The 11,988-nt window shown below is 39.7% G+C and overlaps 2 protein-coding genes across 3 annotated transcripts; both read left to right on the top strand.

The window, feature by feature from the left end:
• Positions 1-712: 712 nt before the first annotated feature.
• Positions 713-1,674, top strand: LOC118341254 (sperm surface protein Sp17-like). Its single transcript, XM_035679463.1, has 3 exons — positions 713-1,206; positions 1,294-1,373; positions 1,492-1,674. The coding sequence occupies exons 1-3, from the start codon at positions 1,053-1,055 to the stop codon at positions 1,537-1,539; spliced, it is 282 nt and encodes a 93-aa protein (XP_035535356.1). The 5' UTR covers positions 713-1,052; the 3' UTR covers positions 1,540-1,674.
• Positions 1,675-6,101: 4,427 nt separating this feature from the next.
• LOC118341255 (neurogranin-like) lies at positions 6,102-10,514 on the top strand. Of its 2 annotated transcripts, none has more exons than XM_035679465.1 (3): positions 6,102-6,300; positions 7,776-7,977; positions 9,546-10,514. In XM_035679465.1, exons 1-3 carry the CDS (start codon positions 6,286-6,288, stop codon positions 9,599-9,601), a joined length of 273 nt encoding a protein of 90 aa, XP_035535358.1. In that variant the 5' UTR covers positions 6,102-6,285; the 3' UTR covers positions 9,602-10,514. The 2 variants fall into 2 exon arrangements, with proteins under 2 accessions (XP_035535358.1, XP_035535357.1); XM_035679464.1 differs by having other exon boundaries at positions 7,773-7,977.
• Positions 10,515-11,988: the final 1,474 nt, after the last annotated feature.

Below are 11,988 nucleotides of genomic sequence, written 5' to 3'. Positions count from 1 at the left end.
TTGAAGAGGAGAGGAGAGAGGAACACACTCTGGTTTTTTTTTTTGTGTGTGTGAGTGTTATACAGTGTTGGGCTAGTAACTCAAAAATTTAATATATTACTCATTACTCATGTAATCAATGTAATTACTTTACATAATACTCCCCACCAACAGTAATTAGTTACACTACTAGTTTACTTCTCTGCTACTCCCCCACAAAATTGGTAGTTGTGTCCTTTCTCCCCCAAATTTCCGACTTAATATTTCCAGCTGCTGAATGTTTCCATCTTCCAAACTAGTTTCCACCACGATTACAAAAATAAATCCAATGAAGGGATTGTATTGTTGGATTTCAAATCAATAGAGGGTAACAAGAAAATAAAAATTGTAACTAATTATTTTTTGGAGGAGTAACGGTAATATTATTACTGAAATGTAGCCTATTAGTAATTAGTTACACTAGAAGTTATTGGAAAAAAGTAATATTATTACTGTAATATTATTATTAGTAATGAGTTACTGCCCAACACTGGTGTTATAACATGCTAGTACAAGTTATGTGTCTTTTTATAAAGTGATGCTATTTTATATTTACGTATTATATTGTTTTGTCGTGTGCTCTGTGTTTATAATGAACCCGCATTTATTACAAATAAAGCCATTCATGTTTGAGCCTCGTCAGTGTCCGTAGTTTGAACCGTTGCCTAGAGACAGTTATCAACAAAAACACAGTTGTTGGCTGTAACATTTAAAAAACAAAGGTGGATACGAGTTATGTCAGGTAACATGTAATTAATTGCTCATGTTCTGATATTTTCTTAATATTTATAACATATACTTGAGCTATTTAAGTGGTTTGTGGCGACTACATCATAATAGTTAACTACAAACGTTAAGGTAACGTACTCTGTGTAAAGTTCCCAGTGTTAGCTATAGGTTAGCTTCTCTCAGCTTCTACGTTACACATCAAGAAGAAAGTAAACTACTGAGAAAAACGTCGACTTCTCCTGGTTGAATATCTCTAGCTGTCACTGAACTTACGGCCGCAGTGTATCCTAAAAAAGAAAAAAAAAATGTCAGTGCCCTTTTCCAACACCCACCTACGGGTCCCGCGAGGTTTTGGTGCCATCCTGGAGGGTCTGACCAGAGAGATCCTCCGAGACCAGCCTGAAGACATCCCTACATATGCTGCACATTACTTCGATGCTCTTCTCAAACAAAGAGAAGGTACGTGCAACTTTACAGGCAAAAGTAACGTGACACAATTGTGAAATTGTTTGCTGTCAAATAATTGTATTTATTGCTTGCTCGTAGATAGTGGCACAGACCCTGCAGAGTGGGCTGCTAAACTGCAGGATAGATTCTACAACAACCATGCATTCAAGGCTACTGAGGTATTAAATCTAACCTACAGTATAGGCATCTATTACCATAAATATACCTTTCCTCTATTTATCAATGTGTCTGTGTTTATTTACCATTACACCCTTGTTGTTGCTTTTTCCCCAACAGGCTAGTCCTGAAAGAATAACTGCATCGGAGGCGACCCTTCCCAAGTGAGTTTCAACTTATGTGCTATCAGCAAACCAGGAGGATCAGCAGGAGAGGGAGAGGATGGACACGAGGGAAAGATTAATAACAAGGGACAAGCGAGGAAGAAATGAGAATAAAATATTATATTTTTCACGCTTATTACACAAAGGTATACGTGTTGAGTTTTGTGAGGTATTCTGTAGACATGGTTGTTATTTTCCCTGTTTGGCAGTAATGAAAATGAAATAGAAATATAAAGAATTATAAAGAATAAAAAAACACAATCTTGAGCGGATAATTGCAATTATCATAGCAGCATGACTCAACAGATACATCTGCAATGAGGTTTGGACATATATGCATTAACCCAACCTCAGGGAAGGTTTTAAATGCTAGAAAATAATCAGAGATTATGAGATTTTATTTTAAAGCAAATACAGAAGAATTTTAATAAGCTTTACAATAAGAATAGTCCTATGTCAACCTTTCAGACAGGGACAGATAAGGGAAAAATACGTTGTGGAGGCCTGGAACTAGCACCGAACGTCAGCTCAGTGTTGAAAGCGCTTTCAGGTTTGCAGTGTCAAAGGTGAGAGGAAAGGGCAGACAGGCATTATGACATTATGACATCAAAACAATAGTATTAAAGAAGAATCACTTAAATCACTATTATCACTTAAATTATTGTCATAATCTCTCACCTTTCGTTTTGATGTACTTTTTAGAGAAAAATCATACGAGTCCCAAACTGAAGATGAATCCAGTCATTCAGTAGACGCCTCAAATCTTCCCAACGTCTCTGAAGAGGTTGATTTAACTGAAAGCACAGGAGGAGAAGAAGAAGGAGAAAAAGAAGACAAACATGATATTACAGAAAACCAAGTTATTTCAACAGAAAAGGGATTTTCAGAAGAGGAATCACTCAACCGGTCTGTACAGCCAGATGAACTGAATGCGACAGAGGAGACAGACCCATCAATAACTACATTTGATCCAGCTGACAGGGCAGCTAATGAAAAATATAGCAGCTCTGTTTCAGACCAAGACATACCTCAGTCTGAATTAGAGCCCACTGACTTGTTATCATCAGTCAGAGGGGTTTCGAATGTAGATGTGTGCGCTCAGGAGTTAGAAACAGTAGAAGATGACGGAGGTGATAAACAAGAGACTGCAGGTGTAGATGAAGAGATTGTCAACTCAGAGGGAGAGGAAAAAACTGAAGTTGAACCAGTGGAGGTCTTTCCATATTCTGGGCTAGCTGATGTGGATGTTTGTGCTACAGAACTTATAGGAACAGAGAGAGCAATCGAAGGAGCCACTGCTGAAGATACACACGTCATGGATGAGGAAAGCTTGCAACCCCGACCTGAGGAAACTGTTGTACAGTCATCATTGCCTCAGTCTGAAACCCATGAGGACAATCAACAAGAAGCAGAAGACCAGGCAGAAGAAACAAATGAGCAGGAAGGAACAGAGGCTGAGATTTCTTCTGGGAGAATGCACAGAAGTTTAACTAATATAGAGGGTGGTTTAGAAAGTAATGTTATACAAAATGAGGATTCATTGGTTGAAGTCAACTTTGAAGATGTTCCAGAGGCTCGGCAGATTAAAGAGGTTGGGGAGAATCAGCCAGAGGACGAGGATTCAGTGGAGCAGACTAAGATATTAGAAATGCAACAGCAGGAGGAATCCAAGGAAGTTACAGCATTGGCAACACACCAAAATATATCAGGTTCACAAGACCACAATGAGCCGGAAATGGTCAGAGCTGAAGAGGAAGTTAACCCTGAAGGGGAAGAAATGGAAAGTCAGCATGAAGCATCTGATATAAGGAATGAGAAGGTGGACACAAATGACTCTAATTTAAATGATAGTGAGGATGATGAGCTTGGAGAAGGTGTTAAAACCATCAGCTCATCACATCAGCCCAGCACCGAGGCAGACGAAGAGAACCCGGAGGATGAAACCAATCATGAAAATGAAGATAACAAGAAGATAAGTGAAGGCGAATTTCACCAGAGCAAGTCGAACGACACTGGCTTTAAAGAAGAGGGGACAACAAACTCAGTAGGAGGAGACGAAGGGGACATACGTGAGGTGGAGGATCAAGAAATGAATGATGGTGGTGCTGAGAATCATTTATCACAAGTAACCCAGTCAAATATATCAACTGCTGCAGCGGAGGCAGAGAGTGAAACTTTAGAGGCAAGTGCGCAACATCTACCAGAGGAGAACGAGGAGAGTCAGAGACCACTTGTGGAGTCACAGGCAGAGGATACAGTGGTAGAAAAAGAGGACACATCACAGGAGAGAACATCAGAAGCAGGGGGACTTGTAGAAGAAGAAAAGATTGATTCTGAAATACAAGAGAAGAGTGATGCAATGTGTGAAGAGAGCAGCATCAGTCCCACTCAAAGTGCAGATCAGCCAGCTGCTGACCACCAAGGGGAGGAAAGGCCACTTGAGTCTGAAAAGGACACCACAGAGCCTGAAGGCGACAGTGGTGACAAGGTAAAGTTTGATGCTTCTTCTCAATACAGAATATATCAGTGATTCATCAAATTTCACACACGCCTCAACATTAGAGATCTTTTTAATGAGAAAATAGCCCAGACAGTGTAACATTTAGGACCATGACATGTATTATTTAGAATATAATAGAGACTGTCTCAACTCACCACATCTACTCCACTTTTATCAGCAGGCTCAGGATAGATGTTCAGTTTCAGACAGAGGTGTCTTTAGCTCGGCTACAGTCTGCTCTGGTCCCATTCCTGTCTCAGGTAGCCTATATAAATAAACTTTTCAAGGACAAATCTGATCAACAGTGGCCCTCATTTTTTTCCCCCTGGACTCTCTAGGGGTAGGTGATTGAAAATATCTCCAAAATAGTTCATTTCCGAGATGACGTATGACGGTTGCTCTGATAAACTTTGAATGTCATTGAGAGGGTCATAATCGACTCAACTGAAATGTGCAGAAATGGTAGTTTGACTCTGGAAGTTCACCCTGATCTGTGTCTTTGTTCATATACGAGCATGTTCAAGATGCCGTTTGAGGACTTAGCTCTGCCGCATGCTCATGAAACTGTAATACTGTGGCTTTGTTAGTGCCAGATCCGCTCTCCTCTTGGGAGCCACCACAGCCACCACAGATTGAAACTTGATGCTGTAATCTATCATCGTAAAAGACAGACTGAACAATTCGTCTTGTGAATTAGGCCTTTACCATTTTCACTGCTGTCACAGTTAGCCCCGTCTGATTTGTCTGGACCAACAGGGCTCCAAACGCACAGGGAGGGAGTGTAGGAAGGGGGTACTAAGAATGTTACCATGGTAACCCCTCACCATCCTGCACTCTCTTAGTGTCGTCATGGAATTAATAGGAGATGGTGATGCTGATAGTTGCTATGCACCATCTGTATCAGTAATCTACCTTTAATAGCAGTTTCTAACTGACTGATTAAACAGTAAAACAGCACTTTCTGTATTTGTACATACAGCTCTTTTGTATACTCTTGCTTAGTGGCAGAATTTATTTCAGCTGGAACAAAACTACCACAAACTGTACAATATATAGGCCATCTATTCTAACGGTGACCTAGCTGCAGTAACTCAGATGCCTTGTCTGTTTTTTTCTTTTCATTTTCCATCCTTTAACTCACTGCTTACAAATGCGCATAATAATAATCCTCTACTCCAATCATCTTAGCGAGCACTGTCTTTGATACACTAATGATTGGGCTAATATGAGCAGAGTTATTATATCGTGATTGATTACAGTTAATTTAATTACACAGTGGTTATTCCTACAAATTAACAAATTGAAATGATTAATAAAGCAAGTCAGCGTAGTGAAATCAGGCGCAAGCCTAATGTAACATATTGTTTGAATAGCTGGTTAGTAAACCAGCAGGAGAGCGTTAATGTCAGAGATATAACTCAGATAAATGGACGCTTTCTGTTTCTCTCCTTCTCCGTCTTGTCTCTGAGGCTGGCAGAGGAGTGTGGGCGGCCATACCAGCTGGGATCAGAGGGATGGAGAGGGCTGTTAGCTCACTCTGCCTCTAATAAATTTATAACACCTCCTAGTGTAAAACAGACCAAGATGCTTACAGTGTTTTATTTTCACGCTATTAGTAGAACTTGAAAGTCAGCAATAATTGTTTTATGACCATCTGGCTTTAACATAGTATTTCTATGTTAGTCATCTGTTATTTGTGGGGAGTTTTATTGTTTATTTATTAGTAACACTGCACTTTTTTTCCATTTTTATGATGCCCAGTGCATGTGGTAGTCTCATTCGTGTTTTCCTAATTCATATCCAGACTGTATAGTTCCTTATTTTTACTTGTGTCAAACTTTAAACCACACAGTCTACACGTTCAGCCTATTTCAGTTACTTTTCAGGCTTTGCACGGTGAATGTTGAGGTCTGTTACAGGTCTGTAACAGTAATGTGAACACAGTAGGTCAGCAGCCTTAATGAGACTGAAAAGATGGAACACATGCTGTCATGTTTGTAGGAGGTCTCTCTTTCCCTCCCTCCCTCTTTTTTCCTTCCTCTCTCTCTGACTGTATGTCTCTCTCTCTCACTCTGTGCGTGAGCGGGTGTTACTGAACATACAGTGATTGTTAGTGAGAGCCAGTGAGGCATCTGTATTATACCGGAGACTCATTTAAAGAGAGGGTTTGTTGGGTCCACATAGAAATCCAGGTATATAAGTCATACTAGGTCAGCTCACCTGAAGACTGAAGTCATCTCTCAGTAAGACATGGACTGTCACAATGTAAGTAGAAGCTTCAGATTAACTTTTTTAATTAGTTAATTGTTGTCATTTTTTTGTTATTTTTAATCACTTCTATTTGGGTTATGCAGTTTGTTAGTTACTAATGGTGTACTAGTGTTTGGTTGCCCTCAAACTGCCATGTGTGTGTTTTTGATTTTTGTCCTTTTACTACAGTAAAGTATATTATCTTAACCATTTGAATAATTATGACTCACAAATGGTACATTTTTCACAGAAAACTGACCACATAAAGTCAGGTAGCCCCTAGGATTATATAGTTTAACTAATTCCACACACCTTTCAAGCTAATTTCATCATAAACTGATAATGTTACATGGGATTTGCATCAGAATGTTTCAAATCAATTTGTGTCTATGGACCCTGAGGCAAAAAAAAAACAATAAGACTCCTGAAAAAGGTGTGAAGCAGCAAAATCCAGTGCATCAGTCAGGCATCTCTGCTGCTGCAAAAAAGCTGAATTCTGGCTGCTCAGTGAGCAGTCAGACAGAGAGGCTAATGAATGCTGGCTGAACAGGTGGGTGGTCACACTCCTACACTGGAGGGGTTTCACTGGAGACATGATGCACTGCTTCACCAAGGTAGTGGGATGACAGTGGGCTCATTCTGTGGGCTGCCTTTGTGTGAAATGTCAATCTGTTATCCATAAGCAAAGCACGGGGTGTAGCCGATATGTGTTTGCCACAGAATTTGAATTGGTGTTTACATAACTCGTTGACAGCCTTGGCGCTATTCCACTGACACTTTATGACAAGCCAGAATATCTCTTCCGCCCACCCCATGTTTCCTTTGGGACAGTGGACGCTGTACTTTTTGTCACTGAATTAGTTGCTGGTGTTGACTGCAGCAGCATTTTCGCTGGGTCATTCTTTTCGGCTCAGGTTGGAGAGCAAGATTTTTTCTTTTTTTCTCTTTAAAAGAAATGTTAATCCTAACACTTTTTTACCATACCTCCAGTTTATTTGAAATAATAAAACAATTTTATTATCAAATATATTTTTACACCAATCTTGTTTCTGACCAAAAAAAAACCAATAATGTATTTTGGGTAATGATCAATGATCATGCAATATATATCTGCTAAATGTGCAGTTTTGTGGCTTTTTAAAATGCTTTTCAAAAAACACAGCAGATAATGATAATTCATTATAAATTAGGCTGACTCAGACATGTTTTTACCAGCAGTGTATTATACAGTATATGACAAGAGGAGAATAGAAGAGAAAAATGGAGGCAATGTGGGTTATTGACCTCCTGAGAGCCCCATTGAAGTCATGTAATAAGGGTGAGCCACTCTGAAACAAGCACACATCCCTCGCTGTCCAAAAGAGTTTTGCAGCAGATACAGTTAACAAAATATGATTCTCCAATGTTCCAGAAAAAAAAACATCCTCGTACGATCATCTAATATGCTACCCTTCTGTGATAAACTACTAATTTTTTGGTCCCCTCAGCAGGAGGACTGCAGCCGGCCCCAGGAGGAGGAGGACATCATGGACATCCCACTGGATGACCCCGAGGCCAACAGGGCTGCTGCCAAGATCCAGGCTGGCTTCCGTGGCCACATGACCCGTAAGAAGATGAAGCCGGAGGACAAAGCAGAAGGGGAGGAGGTGAGCAGCACTGGGGATGTGCTCAACGGCAGCCAGGGGGACACAGGTCAGTGGTGTAGGACCATAAGACTAGGTCACATAATGCCGTTAAAGAGGGCATTATGGCTAGTGACTGTAAGGATGGTAGCAGGGGCTCCCATCAGAACCTGTAAGTACAGTAAGTAACTAAAGGTAAGTGATGGAGAGCACAAGCTGCTTATTTGACCATAAAGACAGTCTTATAAGACTTAAAGTTAAAGCAATTCAAGATCCTATATAGTATAAGGAAGCAAATGTTAGGCTTAATACAATAAGTAAGCATACGCTTAGTTGTATGTTAAGAATGTTCTGCATGTTGTTCATTAAGCAAGTTAAAAAGTCTTTGCTTTTAGAGGTGTCCCATTTTAAGATGTTAGAGGAACAATTTTGTTACTGTTACCTTTATCCAGAGACAAACATTAATGCAGGAACACAAACTGATTCACGGTTTTACACACAAGAACAAGAAACCATTTAAAAGCTATACATAATTAAATAAACCTATTAGAGCCCCTTATGGGTTATCCCAAGTGTGATTAATGCAATACATAACTGAGTGGCACATTTAATTACCCCATAGGTTCCTCCAGCAACAGATGATTGAATCTTTCAGTATTTTTTTCTGTTAAAGGGATCATAAATGAATCTGCTTGTAGATGTGCCGTTAAGTCAATATAGAGAAAATATCTTTGCCAGAGTTTATTTTACCTGGAAAATGTCAAATTCCATTCTCACAATGGTAAACATGTTTTCTTATTTTTATTTCATAAAGCCATGGAGGTGTAAATAGTTTGAGAATTCAGTTATTTGTCAGAAAATGTTTTGCTGTTTTGTCCTGAGGGCATTTGAACGCTGGCAAAGGCTGCATTTAGATTACATTTTATCCTTATACAAGCAAAAATCAAACATCTCTTAAAAGGACAATGCTTAAAGAAAAGAAACTCATCATAGTTCAAAATTTAAATTTAAATTAAAACTCAACATATTTGCATCCAATATCCCCACAAACAGATTCCCAGCCCTCAAAATTTAATTTCACCTTTTCCTATAAGACAAAGCAGAATTTTATTTGGGGATGTGGCTGACACGAGGGATCCTCATCAATGATCCTCCCTAACCCAGTTGCTGGCTGCCTTGTATCCTTATGTAGGAGATGTATTTATAGCTCCAGGTGCATTAGGTACAGTATATGCTTCAGAGGGCCAAGCAAAATTAATGGACCTGTCGGGCTGGAACAGAGCATTACAAGCACCTCCCATTGGGGGAGACCCCCTTTTCACAACAGAATTGGGTTTTTGAGCTCATCAGTTATGTCATCCAAGTTCTCGGCATTGCAAAGTACTTAGAAAGAAAGAAAGTTCTGCAAACAGATATTTGCATAATGGAAAACTTCACCTCCTTTGAAAATCTCCTTAAGTAGCAACTCAATATCAAGTTTCCTGCAAATGTGTTTTTATAATAGATCCACCCACAACTAACCTTCGAGTTTGTGACTGTGCATTCGAGCCTTTCACCTTGACGACAAGAGTGTATACAGAAACTGTTCTTTCCAGGCTGCGCAGTCCTTAACTACGCCTTGTCTATTTCTGTTTTTAGAGACAGGAGGATCGGGGGCAGTAGAGAGAGACGACACATCTGTGCCAGAGCAGTGACGCCCCTGTCCTGACCTGGATGAAGAGAAAGAGGGGAAGTGAGGTAGCGAGAGATGGCTGGCATAAGCCGGCTGGGCTGGCTTTCAGGCACACCTTTTTACCCCAGGAGTCATTTTCTTTTTCCACACAAATTAGCAGTAGAAAATGAAGCGACAGTTTTGAGGGTGTGTTATGTGAATTTTTGTGAACTTTAACACTCCTTCTCTGCTTCTCCAGCAGTACGGATGTCTTTGACCCAGAATTTGCAACTCACTGCATGTACTTGTGAAACTTCTGGTAGTGTGCTAGTTTTTAGATGATGATCTGTGAATGTGAAAATGAATGTCCTCTAAATGCTAAACAGGGCTTATTTTGGATGGATCAGTTCATACCATCTGTGTATAAACCTTGTATGCATCAGCGTTAGACTTTGCGTAATTAGTGGCTTAAGTTATTTGTTATTTTGCGTTGTTTTCTTGTGTGCTTGTATCTTTACTATTATTTACCTATTTGACTTGCTTACAAAAATGATTAAAACATCAAAAACATCAAAAGAGAAGTAGCTATGTATGTTCTATTTATTCTAAGTTACTCAATTCAGATTGCAATTGCCTTGATTATCTTTTTGATCACATGATAAGTAAGTTCTCTTTTCACCTTTTCAAGCATTTTCTATAAATCTGATCTTCCAGAACAGTAAGCATGCAGTAATTACACTTTTTTTCCAGATGCATTTGGTACAGCTTTACCTTATGAGACACTGGTTCAATATGCTCTGTTGTTGTGTTGGTGGGTTCGACTTGTTTGACTTGTTAAATCAGGTGTGTGAAATTTCATTGTTAAAGATTGCAGAGCCATCATGCTTTAAAACTGATTAAATAGTACATTGCTGAACTTTGCTGTAGAGACATGGCATTACACTAATAAATCCACCTTAAATATATGGTGAAATGTCTGCTTTAAACTTCATTAATTCAAGTTCAAGTATCTGTTTGTTTCAAACAGTACCTTTTATGTCATCTGTCACATCCATCTCTATTCTTCAACTGAATGGTAAAGGTGAGATGTTTGTATATTACACAACATTACAGCAGCCAAAGCTGCTCATTTTCCCTTTGTCTCTGCAACATAAGCAGGGTTGCTAATTGGAGAGAGCAGTTTCCATGAAGCTTCAACAATGTTTTGTTTCCCGTGTGGCTCTCTTGCACAAGGAATCCTATGAATAATTCATCACATATAACTGTGCATTTCTTATATTTACAAGTTACACAAGACAAATTAATTGACTTTTTACTGATAATAATAGCTAAAATAGGCCATTTAAATGAGTACATTGTACGCAGTTGCAGACCCTGGATTCATTCAGTTATAAGATGTGTTCATCCTACCAACATCATAAACACCTACAGCACTGAGTGATGTGTGTACCTGTCGGATATTTTGCAATACATGGTCTACCTTTATTGCAATAAGGCTGTTTAAATCACAAAAGAACAACACAATTTTTGCCCAGGCAGTCTTGTTTGCTTTATGAGAAACAGGCTAGAGCATCTTCAGTCTCCCAGTGCTCCCACTCAGCCCACCTACACACATCTGAGCCATACAGCACTCTGCACAAACTCAAACTGTACATGCATTCTCACACAGGAAAAACACAACCCATACTTTAGTATGCAGATCCCACTCAAGTCACTCATTCTCACTGCCATGCACACATGTCAACACACACGCACACACGAGTGTCACCAGCTGTAGAGCTGCTTTCAGTGGTTTTGCAAAGCCAGAGTGCAGAGCACTTCCTTCTCACGCTGACATTCCTCCTCCACCGCGCTCTCATAAATATCCTCTATGGGTTTTATATGGACCTATTCTCTTTTCTCCTACTCAGTCCCAGAGCTGCCACGGCCACGTTCTCCTGTCTCTTTAATGACTGTGGGTGAACAATCAATAATCTGCACACCTCCAAACATAGCACAACACCCACTTGGTGCTGTAGATTGAATTCTGAGAGTGAGGGAAAAGGCATTTAAAAAAAAAAAAGCCTGAAAATCATGTTGGTTAGGGTCTTAATCACCACGTGGGTCATGTGAACAAGTTTGTAGCCTTAAACATATCACGGTGGAGCAGAGAATAATAGTTCCGTCCCTGTTACAACTTGTTAAGCTGAACGTGGACTATTTTAGGAGTAGATCATATGAAAGATCTGCTTGGTTGGTTTGTTCTCTTTCTCAGACAGCTTGTCAGTGAGAGAAAAAAATCCTTGTGGTCTCCTGGGTGATAATTAAAGATGAAAAAGCCAGGACAGACAGCAGGGGGCGCAATTATCTGCTTTCCAGTGGTTATGCCACTGGCCCGCCATCTTAGGTTATGCAGTATCTTAAATACTAAGTAGGTTACACAACTTAGCA

The sequence above is a fragment of the Morone saxatilis genome, unplaced genomic scaffold (assembly GCF_004916995.1).
Source record: "Morone saxatilis isolate NCDOM2014 unplaced genomic scaffold, NCSU_SB_2.0 Contig8, whole genome shotgun sequence".
Classification (NCBI taxonomy): Eukaryota; Metazoa; Chordata; class Actinopteri; family Moronidae; genus Morone; species Morone saxatilis.
Note: the sequence above shows the minus strand (reverse complement) of the source record. Positions and strands in the feature narration are given on the sequence as shown.